This window comes from Rhipicephalus microplus, chromosome 6, assembly GCF_043290135.1.
Source record: "Rhipicephalus microplus isolate Deutch F79 chromosome 6, USDA_Rmic, whole genome shotgun sequence".
NCBI classification, from domain to species: Eukaryota; Metazoa; Arthropoda; class Arachnida; order Ixodida; family Ixodidae; genus Rhipicephalus; species Rhipicephalus microplus.
This window is the reverse complement of record NC_134705.1, coordinates 60819916-60832788: the sequence shown is the minus strand read 5'-3', so window position 1 is coordinate 60832788 and position 12873 is coordinate 60819916. Positions and strand designations below refer to the sequence as shown.

Here is a 12873-nt window from a genome sequence, read left to right as displayed (position 1 = left end):
CGCAATAGGAACATACCATGAAGATGAATGCACGCGGTTGCCTCGGCGATTTTCAGCCTAACCAAGTTTTTCTCATCAGCCGTGTTTATCCTGAAGTGGTGATCGCAAAGACGGCGGGTGACCGTTTATCTACTAAGCTACAACAGCACCTTTCAAAATTTGTCAGCGCGTATTTGCGTTTTGAGCTGACAGCTGCGAGCGGGAAGTTGCCAAGAATCCAAGAGAAACAAAGATCAGTGAGTACTAGACAAATGAACGAGTAAGCCGAGCGATCGAATCGTTTGTCTGAAACTGGGAAGACATCGGATGGACAACACTTTCTTCCTCTGTGATCTCACCTTAAGTTTACCCACTGTAGATAGTGCAAATTCATATAATTTGATGAAACTTTCTGGAGCAAATCTATGAAAGCACGTGCATCATCTATTCGGGTTGTGATCACGTCTTTATGAATTTGTAACGTCATAAAATGGACAAAGACATTTACAAAACATTTGACAAGGTTCCTTATGGCGTTCCATAATTGGTTGCCAGACTTGGAGGGTCAGTGTGGCCAGACTGCCGCTAAATTTGACTGCAATTTTTTTTGTCTTGTAGTTGTGGCTTCTCCGTGAGAATTTGGTGCCATCCGCGGTGACTCGCGAACGAGCGACGCTGGCCGTTTTAATTAACGGAATGAACCGCGCCTAGCAGATGTCGAGCGCGGCGCTGCTGCGCAATTAAGAGGCTAATTTAATTACAGAATGAACCGCGCCTAGCAGAGGTCGACGGCAGCGCCACGCTGGACTTCTGTAGCGCGTGGTTTATTCCGTAAATAGAACGAATTCTGTAATGCGTGGTTTATTCCAATAATTAAAACAAATTCGAATTCTGCTAGGCGCGGTTTGTTTCGTTAATTAAATTGGCCTCCTTATTGCACTGCAGCGTCACACTCGACTTCAGCTAGGCTCGGTTCATTACGTTAGTTAAAACAAATTCTGTATTGCGCGGTTCATTCCAATAATTAAAACGGCCTCTTGATTTCACGGCAGTCCAGGCTCGACTTCTGCTAGGCTCGGTTCATTCGGTAAATAAAACGACCAGCATCGCTCATGCACTCGCGAAATGCACCGCGGATGGCACCAAATTCTTACGGAGAAGCCACAACTACAAGAAAAAAATTTTTAGCCAAATTTAGCGGCAGTTTGGCAACAACCACCAAAAAGTCTGGCAACTAACTTATGCAATGCCAAAAGTAACCTTGCCAAACATTTAACTTACATGGATAGATGGATGGATGAATATGGCTGTACCCTTTAGATCGGGCGGTGGCTAGCGCCACCAAGCCGTAATACTTAATGAACTGGAAACTATATTTATATTTTTTCTTCAAATAGTGAGGTTGAGGATTCGTACTTTGCAATGAAGGGGTTAATTTTCACTCGTGCCTTAACTTTAGCTACCAATCAAATAACCTTCTTCTAGTTAATTCTACCCGCATAAAGTCTATTTTGCCCTCACTGTCCCTAAACCCTAGTGCTTTGAAAAACTCTGCGCCATCATCCTGAACTATCGGGTGAAGCCCTCTACAAAACATTATCAAGTGTTCGACAGTTTCTTCTTCCTCTCCACACGCACTGCATACCGTGTCCACCCCTTCGTATTTGGCCCGATATGTCTTGGTTCGCAATACTCCCGTCCTGGCCTCAAACAGCAGAGAACTACCCCGAGTATTATCATAGATCCTTTCCTTGGCAATTTCCTGCTTGAAAGTTCGATAGATCTCTAGTGCGGACTTCTTAATCATGCCAATTCTTCACATATCGGTCTCAGCTTCCTTCACCTTCTTCTTAACCGATAATTCTTTTTGGTTTGGCCGCCTGCTGTTTTCTAAGTATTTACCAGTCAATTTTCTGGTTCGCTTCCTCCATTTTGCATCGACATTCTTCATGTACATGTAGCTCAAAACCTTCCTAGCCCAACGCTCCTCCCCCATTTCTCTCTATCCCTTCTCAAATTTTATCTTGCTGCTAGCTTCCCTGCCCTCAAATGATGTCCATCCCATATCACCTTGTACTCCCTGATTTGGTGTATTCCCGTGAGCACCTAAGGCAAGCCTACCTATTCCACGTTGCCTAATTTCTAATCTTGCTTGAACTTCTGATCTTATACACAAGACCGCATTGGCGAACGTGAGACCCGGAACCATGACCCCTTTCCATATTCCTCTCACAACATCATGCCTATTGTAATTCCACAGTGCCCTATTTTTCATTACTGCTGAATTCCTGTTACCTTTAGTCGTCACGTTTGTTTCGGGTTCCCTTAGGTACTCGGCCCCTTTGCTTATCCATACGCCCAGATATTTGTATTTATCTGTTTTCTCTAGCGTGAACTCCTGGATTCTAAGCTCACTACCTTCATTGTCATTAAAAATCATGACTGCTGATTTTTCCTTACTGAATCTGAAATCTAACCTAATTCCCTCATTACCGCAGATGTCCACCAATCTCTGCAATTCTTCCTTGTTGTCGGCCATTAGCACTATCATCTGCGTACATCAATGCTGGTAGTGCCTGTTCAATGAGTTTTCCTTGTTTAACGAAAGAGAGGTTGAAGCCCAGTCTGCTTCCCTCTATTTTGGCCTCTAATACTTGTAGGTACATCATGAATAATAAGGATGACAGAGGACACTTCTGCCTAAGCCCCCGTTTCACCTCTCCAGGCTTGGATACCTGTTTTCCCAATTTATAATTACCTTGTTACCTTTATAGATATCCTTTAAAAGATTCGTGACTACATCTTTCACGCCTAGTGTGTCCAGTATTCCCCACAATTCTTTTTGAACCACGCTATCGTACGCTCCTTTGATATCCAAAAATGCTAGCCACAAGGGCCTGTGTTCCTTTTCTGCTAATTCGATGCACTGCGTTAGTGAAAACAGATTGTCTTCAAACCTTCTGTGTTTCCGAAACCCATTCTGCAGTTCCCCCAGCACCCCCTCATCCTCTATCCATGCCTGCAGTCTTTCCTTTATAATCTGCATCACCAGCCTGTAGACCACTAATGTCACTGTTATAGGACGGTAGTTGTTTATGTCAGCTTTGTCCCCGTTTCCTTTATAGATCATGCTCATCCTGCTAAGTTTCCATCCATCGGGAACTTCTCCATCGATTATTATTTTGTTCACTACCTCTCTCAAAGCCTGCTTAGACTTGGGACCTGATGTCTTTATCAGCATAATTGGAAGGCCATCTGGGCCTGTTGATGTACCACTTGGAACACTTCTCTAAGTCCTTTTCCACTCTCGTTGTGAAAATGGAGCCTTTGCGCCCTTTGATTCATCCTTGTCTATTGTGGTGCATAAAGCACTTCTTTGTTGAAATTTTTCTGTCACCCTTGTTCTTATATATTCAATAGCTTCGTCCCCTTCTAACCTAGCACCTTTAGCTGTAGTTATAAACCTCTGCTCTAGGCCCGTCTCATTTCTTAGGGAGTTTAGATGGGTCCAAAATTTTGCAGCTGCCTTTCTATCTTTTTTATGTACTTCTGCCAGCCACTGAGCTCCCTTTCTTCTAATCTTTTCATTGATCAGAAGGGATGCATACCTTCTACAGCTTAAAAAGATTTCCCATTTTCTTTCAACATCATCTGTCGGTTCACCCCGCGTCTTAGCATGTCTGTGTTCCCTAGAGGCTTCCTGACGTTTTGCTATGGCTCTCTTAACTTCCTCATCCCACCAACTTTTGGGTTTGTGTCTTCTTTTCCGGGGTGACTTGTCCCGTGCCTTAGCAAGCTCTAGCTCAAACAGTCTAATTAGATTCATGTATGTCCACACTGTTTTATTATCCTCTGTGATTACTTTCTCAATTTGTTTAGTGGATATTTCAATTAGCCTTTCTGAATAAAAATTTTGTTGAAATTTTCTAAAAAAAATTCTGAATTTCGCCACACATCGGTGTGGCATTTCCTGCCACCTACCGAACTACGCCAGAAGTGCGGTGCTGCTTCGAATATGCGCGAGATTCAAAAGGTATGCTTTCGGTCATTCTGTTCGGGGCAGAGTTCGGGCGCGAACTAGGTTGTACTTTCCTGTTAATTCATTGAGTTTTTGGACAAGCCACCCACTAACAATGTGTCACAAGAGGACTTGCGCAAAAGTTTGCTAATATTGTAACCGGGACATGAACAGTATGCACAGAGCTGAAAATTTGCTATATAAAAAAGCACCCAGTAGGCACTCAAAGTTTGTTCAAACTTACACGTCTTCAGGACTTGAGCACGCGAATGTTACGTGCAACATTCTGCTGCAAAGATAGAAAACATAGTTATTGTGGTTTCACGCGGTCAATCTTGATGGCCTGAACTGGAGCAAGTTTTTTGATCGTGGTCGGCTGCTCTAAGCGAGCTGCACAAGGAAGCCAATTGCTGCGAAATTTCATTTTGATCAAGCTAAACGGTGATCAGTGAAGCACACACAGCAATTAGGCTCACATTCTGACACATCCCTTACCTTACTGGAGCCTGAACTGCTTGAGGATGCCTATTTATTTTATTTATCCAAGTACCTTGCAGGTCGAACAGGGCACTGTGTAAGAGGAGCATCACAAGAACATACATACATGGTGCCCCAGATATCTTTAGCCAGGATTTCAGAATACTGTCGATGCGCCGTAAGACCACGCAACCAAATGCAGTTTTCTTACTATCCTATTTAGTGAATAATTTTTGCGTTTTACCTAACTGCATGGTTAATGATAATTAGTTAACAGCAGTAGCAACGAAGTTAGGCAAATTATTTCTATAGAAAAATCGTACAGTAGTTTATCAAGCATCCAAATAAAAAGTTTCTGCCTTTCTATCTATTCATAACTAATGATTTTGCCCACGAAATAAAAAAAAAACACGAGACATACGCGCTTGCGCGCGGCCACTGAAGTATTCTCAAACTTCCCGCGTGCAAACTAACGCCGTATTCAGCCGGGTATACCACCGTTTAGAGGTGGCAGGACTATAAAGCAGCAGGGGGGCGTGCGATCTAAATCATTAAGCGTCATCACTCGTGCTGCATAGACAGATTGACAGACGCAGCAGTTCCGGAAATTGACAGACTCGCGTGTCGGGCGACGAAGCTAAGTGCTTTCGACTGCGATGCCTTATTCGCACGACGGAAAAGCAGACATGGCTCTTGCCCTAGGTGCTGCAGGTGGACAGAGATGGCAGGTGGCAAAAATATTTCGCACCTGGTACCGTGGTAAGCGATCTAGCCCGATGACCATAGTGAATAATTATGAATCATTGAAGCAAAATGGATGCTTTGTAAGGAAGCGGCAAAAATCTCCACCCATTAAGTGAAGAGCTGCGTAATGTGCTGGCATACATGGCGTCGAATCCACATGCTTGCACACATAGCGTGAGCGCAGAGACCGAGGTGTCCGAATCAACTGTCTGGAGGATTTTGCAAAAAGCTTGACTGCACACCTATCATCTGCATTTGCATCAACGCCTGGATCCCAGATATCTGCCAAACAAACTCGACTTCTTGAACTGAATTTTGATTCAATGGTGCGCTAGACTGACAAGGTCACCTTTTCCCGAAATTCTAAAGTAAATCTCCCCAATGCACATTACTGGAGTAACAGACATCCACACTGGCTCGGAAAATCCCGCAACCAATATCAATGGTCATTTAGTAATTGGTGTGGCATACACGACAGTGTATGACAGGCAAGGACGCCCGACTTTAACCCTCTTGACTTTGTGTGTGTGCGGGGGGGGGGGGGGGGCTACTATCACGTATACAACGCGAAACGACCACCCCAGAAGACTTTCAGGAGTCTGGAGAAAATAACCAAAGCATGCCGTGGCATTACACTAGTCGTACTCAAGGCAGCGACAGCGAATTCGCTCGAAAGGTCCAAGTGTTGTAGTGCAGCACAAGTTGACTGCTTCGAGTACGTTTCGTGAAAGCGCATGTTGCCAAGTAAACATAAGAACAATAAAAAAAAACGGTGTATGGCCAAGGAGGTGTCCGTTATTGCGCCATTACCAGCGTGTTCAACTTTTTTTCCTTTTTCGGGCATATTGATTTTCCTTAGAGCTAGGGCGCAATTACGAAACCTCCCTAACGGCAAAACGAACGAGACTCACTGCGTCTACCGTACATATTGCAATCATGAATCACCGCGAGGGAAGCGATATCACTGCATAAACCATTCAACCCAAAGAGGTTTAATGTTACTTTAACCTCTTTGATCCAACGAATGCCTTCGCCTTCGACCTGCAGTCTTTTAGGCGGCGACACAAGCAGCTAAGAGTGATGTTAGTTCGTACGCGCGAAGTTTGAGAGCACTACAATCGCGGTGCACAAGCACGCATGTCACGTCTTTTTTTTTCTCTATTTCGCGGGCATCCACAGTAATCTGAACAACACCAATTATGATTAGATAGTAATCGAGAAAATGTTTAATACCTAACTTTGGTTTTTCCGAAGTTAATTAACTAATATTCGCTAATTAACCGATTGAGTGGAGCACAAAAAATAGTACGACTTACTCTATACGATGGTAAAAAAAGCATTCGCTCTCATCGCCTTCAGGCTCATTTAAGGTATATTTAAACCTTTGCTAAAGATAACTTCGAGAGTAGTGCTATATAGAAAACAAAACCGCTATTTATTTATTCTTAAAAGTTTTGACTGGTGGTCCAGCCTTCTTCGGAAGTGGTGGGGGTGGTTCTTGAGGAAAAGGAAGAAGGCACATAACTTCTGTCTGCCATAAGGCGACACGGCACAGTGCCTTGTTGGGTATGGGGCAAGGAGATGAACAGGATAGATGAGGAAGAGGTGTGAAGGAGGAGCAGAAGAAAGCAGCCGCGAGTCCTTCACGTCAAGGAGAATAGGAAGTCGCCTACACTTGTGATGAGAGGGCTGTGCTGGTCGTCTCGATGTAGGTGTGCCCTTGTTGTGGTGTGATCACTGGCGTCTGGGCACACTGCGTGGCGGGTTGGCTGCAGTTGTGCAGAGTTCCAACGCAGGGTGAAATTGGGCCAGGTATTCGAGCACGTACTGCAGAGCGGGCGCGAGAATACGGATGTGAGCGTCTCTGTCGTCCTCTGCAGGCGTGACAGGGTGAGCAGTAGGCAACTCTACTTCGGTGGAAGGGGCTGCTGGCTGGTTTAGCTGACGCGCCGCTGATGGAATGCGCTGCTTGATGTTCGATCGCAGCATGGAGAAAATGACATATCTTTATCTGAGCTTTAATGCAGGGGATATTTTATGTGAAAGAAATTGTATGCGACGTTTCCTTCGTGTGCACCGGCAATGCACTCACACCGGAAGCCAGCTTGATACCGATGACGTACGAAGCCTATACTTTTTTCTATGTATCGCTTTCAAGTTGTGGCCGGTGACTGTGCGGGGCACACGACCGCTGACGAACAACTTACTTTTATTAGTGTTATGTTCGATGTGTCGCGATTATGAGAAGAGGGCACGACAGAAATGAGTGATGGCGAACGCCATGTTGAGCGAGCGAGGACTGGCATGCTCCGTGGTGAAAATGGCGTTTATTGAGCAAGTTGAATGAAGTTGTATGAGGGTGCTATTGACTACCTAACACGCCGCCACACATGAACAAAACAAAATGAGAAAATAAAAGTTTGATCACGGAAGGAATCTTGAAGTGATTCTCACTGGCCTTCCCGAGCGTGTTTTTTTAGGAAAAGGTTGCGGCGGCACCATTCGGGTGTCTGAAGGACAGTCAGGGAGAGAACTCGGGTGTAAGGTGTGGTTGGGCACATTTTCTTTGGTTGTTTGAAGAGGATAGTAGTCTTCAGGTGTTGACTGGGGGTCACTTGGGGAGTGCCGCACTCGCAAATGGTGTCGGTTGCGCATGTACACTTGATCATTGGCTGCTGTAACGGTGTATCTTCGTGGCTCTGGGCCTACCTGTCTTACGACTGCTTTCTCACATTTCTTTCCCTGCCAAAACCACACTGGCGTATTCTGGGTTAAGGAGGGAAGCTGACGAGCATGCTGGTTTGCATGCTTATGCTGTGCCTGCTGCCTTGACTGAAGGTTTCTTTGGAGCACCGAGTGTGGATAGTGCGGTAACGTGCTGGGATGAGCTGGTATAAATGTTCTTATCCTTTTTTCCATAAGCATCTCTGCCGGACAAAGAAGGCCATTCATTGGAGTAGCTCTGTGGTTCAAGAGCACCACTGCGAGTTCCTTGCCTTCAGACCGTGCTTTTGTCATTGATGCCTCAATGGTTTGGATTGTTTTTTCCACTTGCCCATTTGCACGAGGAAAAAGAGGTGACGTGGGCTTGTGAACGATGTCCCATTCCTTGTTGAAGTTTCTAAAGTCGGCTGAATCAAATGGAGGACCTTGGTCACTCACGACCTGAGGGTATGCCGATACGCGCATAGATATCCTTCAGCACTGTGATGGCTGATGAAGCTGATGTTGTACGCATTTTCTTGACCTCGACGTACGAGTAATAATCCACTAGAAGCATGTATGTCACGCCATTGTGGTGGAAGAAGTCCACAGCCACTTTTTCCCAAGGTCGTGCTGGTGGTTCTCTGTCGAGGAGTGGCTATCGTTGGTTAGCCCGCTGATGGCGCTGGCAGACCTCGCAGTTGGTTATCATATGCTCAATGTCCTGGCTTATTCTAAGCCAGTAGACACTCTGGCGAGCTGTGTTCTTACAAGATACAATGCCTTGGTGGGTGAGGTGGAGCCTTGAGAGCACTTCTTTTTGACATGTCATTGGCACAACAAGTCGTTCATCATAACACAAAAAGCCATCGATTACATAAAGTTCACCTCTGATTAAGTAGTAGGGCTTCACTGCTGTGGGAACTTTTGAGATCTTGTTGGGCCATCCTTTCTTGATGTACGACGCTACACACTGGAGTGCGCTATCAGCAGCTGTGCAGGTTCTTATCTCTGCTTGCTTCGGAGTTGACGCTTGTACCAATGTACAAGCTAGAACATGATACTCCTGGTCTGATGTCTTAATAGTCTCTGCTGGATCAGGTGCACGAGACAGGGCGTCTGCAACAGTCAAATGTTTACCTGGCAAATACACCAACTTCACGCTGTAGCGTTGAAGTCGAAGTAGTAGGCGTTGTAGCCTGGGTGAGACCTCGTGGAAGTCCTTATACTGAAGACCAATAAGAGGTTTGTGGTCAGTCTCAATAACAATGCTGCGACCACAGATATAATAGTGGAACTGTTCACAGGCAAAGACTACAGCTAACAGTTCTTTCTCAATTTGCGCATAGCATTGTTGTGCTGGTGTGAGTGCTGCAGATGCATAGGCGACTGGATGTCCGTGCTGAAGGAGGACACTGCCCCTTCTTCCATAGGAGCTTGCGTCAGTGGATATGACAATATACTGTGCCGGGTCAAAGTAGTGCAAGGCTGGTGCTGTTGTCAGTTTCCTTTTGATGTCATTGAATGCATCATTTGAGAAGTTCTCGAAGAGGCTGCGTCTTCGCAGAAAAATTTGGGACAAACTTCATTAGATAAGTCGCCATGCCGAGGAAGCGAAGAAGCTCTGATTTGCAGGTTGGTGCTGGTATAGCGTTGATACCCTTCACTTTGCTGGGATCAAGAGTGACTTCATGTGTCAACTGATGTCCTAGGTAGGTGACTGTTGGTAAATCAAGCTTAAGCTTGTTATAATTCCGCTTGAGGTTGTTAGCTCATGCTATGCTGAGCATTTTACGCAAGTGAACGACATGTTCATCTAGTGTTTTGAATGCAACCAAACTGTCTGCGAAGTATGGCGTTACAAGAGCTTGACGTTCAAAGATACTGTCAATGGCCTGCTGAAAGAGTTCAGGGGCAATGTTGAGGCCAAATGGTACGCGGAGGAACCTGTAGTGTCCCCATGTTGTGGCAAATGTACACAAGCACAAGATGCTCCCATCAAGCGCTAGCTGCCAAAACGCATTTTTGGAATCCAGAACTGAAAACACAGTACACCCACTGAGTCGTGCAAAGAGTTCTTCAGCAACAGGAATGCGATAGTGTTGTCACTTCACTGCCGCGTTCAAGTTCCTGGTGTCTAGACATATTCGCAGACTTCCGTCTTTTTTAGTAATAATAACAATGGGATGCACCCAGTCCGTTGGTTCTGTTACACGCTTGATAATGGAATTTTGTTCCATACATTCAAGTTCGGCTTTGACTGTCTTTTCAAGTGCACATGGCACACGACGAGGGGCTGCAACTGTAGGCTTTGCATCCTGCTGTAGGTGAATGCTGTACTCTCTTAGGAGTCTGCCAAGGCCTTCGAATACGTCAGAAAATTCTTGAAGTACTGCTTCAAGCTGCCGAGGAGGACAAGCCTCTCCTACTGCTTCAACGTTCCTAACTCTGTGCACCAAGTTTAGTTCTGTGCATGCAGCTGCTCCCAATATTGGCTTGAGACTTCCTTTAACCAGCAAAAACTTGACAAGGCTTTGCTTGTTTTTCACCAAAAAGAGAGTTGACATTCGTTTTGAATGTTGAGCTGCTCACCTAGGTACGTGGTGACCTTGGCATTCGTAGCTTTCAGTGTTGGTTGAGGGTTCTAGTTTAGTACTAGCTGCTCTGGGAGAATGTTGACATCTGAACCCGTGTCCTATTTGAATTTAACAAGACGACCATTCACTTCGACACACTCTAACCAGTCAGACGATGCACTTCCCACGATGTCCACTGTGAGGTTTCCTAAAAATAACTTCTGTTCGGAGTCGTCCCCTTGGCCGGAGAGAACGTGAACTTTTTTCTGTATTGTTCGTATTGTATTGTTTGTTTCTGACGGCAAACACTCGCAAAGTGTCTGAACTTTCCACACTTGTAACATGTTGAGCCGTAGGCGGGACATTGTCGGGGTTGATGCAGTGTTCCGCACCTGCCGCACGTACGCTGAGCTGCTGTTTCCGTGGGCTGCCCATTCTTTAGATGATACGCTGGTTGCCTTCTCGTGTGATGTTTGTTAGGTTGTCGAAATTGCTTGCCTTTTTTGCTCAATCTGGCCACAGTTGCTTCTTGTTCAGTGAAGTCGTTGCTAGCGAGGTCACATGCTGCTTTGAGATTTCCGCCAATCGGCACGTAGCGATGATTTTCTCCAATGTCAAGTCTTTCTCGCGGAACATCCTTTCTCGAAGCGCTGCATCTCGGATGCCGACGATGATCATGTCGCCTAGGAGGCGGTCATGCTTGTCACCGAAGTCGCACATTACTGCTATATGCTGAAGTTCAGCAATGAAGTCGTCAATCGGCTCGTTCTCTTTCTGGCACATGGTGTTGAATATGGCTGTCGCTTGCGTCACGTTTTTGTAGGGAAGGTATCTCTCGTCGAATCGCTCAGATATTGCTGCCACCGTGTCGGTTCTCTGCTCACCTTCGGCTGGCGACAGAAAACGGAAGGTTTCAACAATTTTCCGCGCTGTTGGGCCCATGACGTGAAGTAGCAGTGCTCGCCGTGTTCCTTCTGGCTTTGTGTTGTATTCGCGGGCTGCTTCGTAAAGCTGATACGCCGACTTCCATTCCGACCAAGCTTCCGCGGGATTGCTGCCCGGCTCGAACTGCTTTGGTGGTGAGATGAATGGAAAGGCCATGCATGCTTACTACTATCGTTGCGTTAGTTCACTTCTGACACCATGTTATGTTTCGATGTGTCGCGATTATGAGAATGGGGCACGACAGAAATGAGTGACGGCGAGCGCCATGTTGAGCGAGCGAGGACTGCCCTGCTCTATGGTGGGAGTGGCATTTATTGAGCAAGTTGAATCAAGTTGTAGGGGGGCGCTAGTGACTAAGTAACAATTAGTACTGCCAGTGTTCGTATTCTAATTCAGCACATTGAAGTGAGTTATCCACATTGCCCATTCTTGGAGATTTTTCACTTGTTTTCGGCCCACCCATGCCGACATGGTGGAAACGTCACAGCGCTTGCTATGTGCACTGACTGCGTGTCGAACCGGCCACATAACAGCTTCTATTAGTTTCATAGTGCTTCACTTTTACAGTGGCGTATAGCCGATATAACTCGTTTTCGTGATAGCGGACCAGGCCGAGCATTTCAGTGCAGCATCGATAGAAGGCGATCGCGATGTAGTTACCCTCCCCGTTGGTCGCTTCATTGCCGGGCGTTTGCGCATGACACGGACTGTCACGCATTTACTCCCTGTTTGACGAACCACTCGTGCGTTGGTTTAACGACTGCAGTTAGTACAACTTTGCCGAATTTCGGCTTAGAGTGTAGATTTCTCGCATAGAGGTTGCTTATTTTCAATATGAGGCGTAGCGAACACTGGCTCATTATCTGGTGAATCAACCGCTATCTGCCCCACAAGCTTTTGTTTAGCATTGTCCCGTTTGTTGTTTTGCGATGCGATTCGGCTTCTAGGGTGTTTTATTTTGTCGGGCTTTCTTGATTTGCTAACACATGCGCCAGACAAAAAGTGAGGGGCATGCAGTGTAGGAAGTTTCAAATATTCGAGTGCAGTCATCTTATAATGGGCAAAAATAAGCCTCAGAAGTAGCAATGAACGTTAGCTACCACAGGCGTTTTTTGTACGAAGCTGGGGTGACGAATGTTTTCGACAAAATTTTTTTGGTTGGGTATTTGTGTCACTGTAGTGTGACAGAGATGGTAGAAGAACCCTTTACTAACCGATCGAAAATCAGCAAGGTTTTCATTTCTTGACACTTCTGTGGGCGTGTATAAAGGGCAGTATTTTGTAGATATTCCAGAAGTTACTCTTTCTTCTTCCTGCACACGTTTGTGCGAAAGCATTCACTAACACACTCTTTTAGGGAAGCATTATCTGTTTTCTTAAAACCATGACAAGTCGTTACGCGTTACAGTAAGCATCTGCTGTCACAGCAGG

The 12873-nt window shown here is 45.7% G+C and overlaps 2 protein-coding genes across 2 annotated transcripts; both read right to left on the bottom strand.

Annotated features, from left to right (window-relative positions):
- Window positions 1-7642: 7642 nt before the first annotated feature.
- LOC142765858 (uncharacterized) lies at window positions 7643-8407 on the bottom strand. Its single transcript, XM_075867667.1, has one exon. The coding sequence runs from the start codon at window positions 8405-8407 to the stop codon at window positions 7643-7645; it is 765 nt and encodes a 254-aa protein (XP_075723782.1).
- Window positions 8408-11004: 2597 nt separating this feature from the next.
- LOC142765857 (uncharacterized) lies at window positions 11005-11598 on the bottom strand. The gene has a single exon (XM_075867666.1). It carries the CDS (start codon window positions 11596-11598, stop codon window positions 11005-11007), a length of 594 nt encoding a protein of 197 aa, XP_075723781.1.
- Between the last annotated feature and the right edge of the window lie 1275 nt (window positions 11599-12873).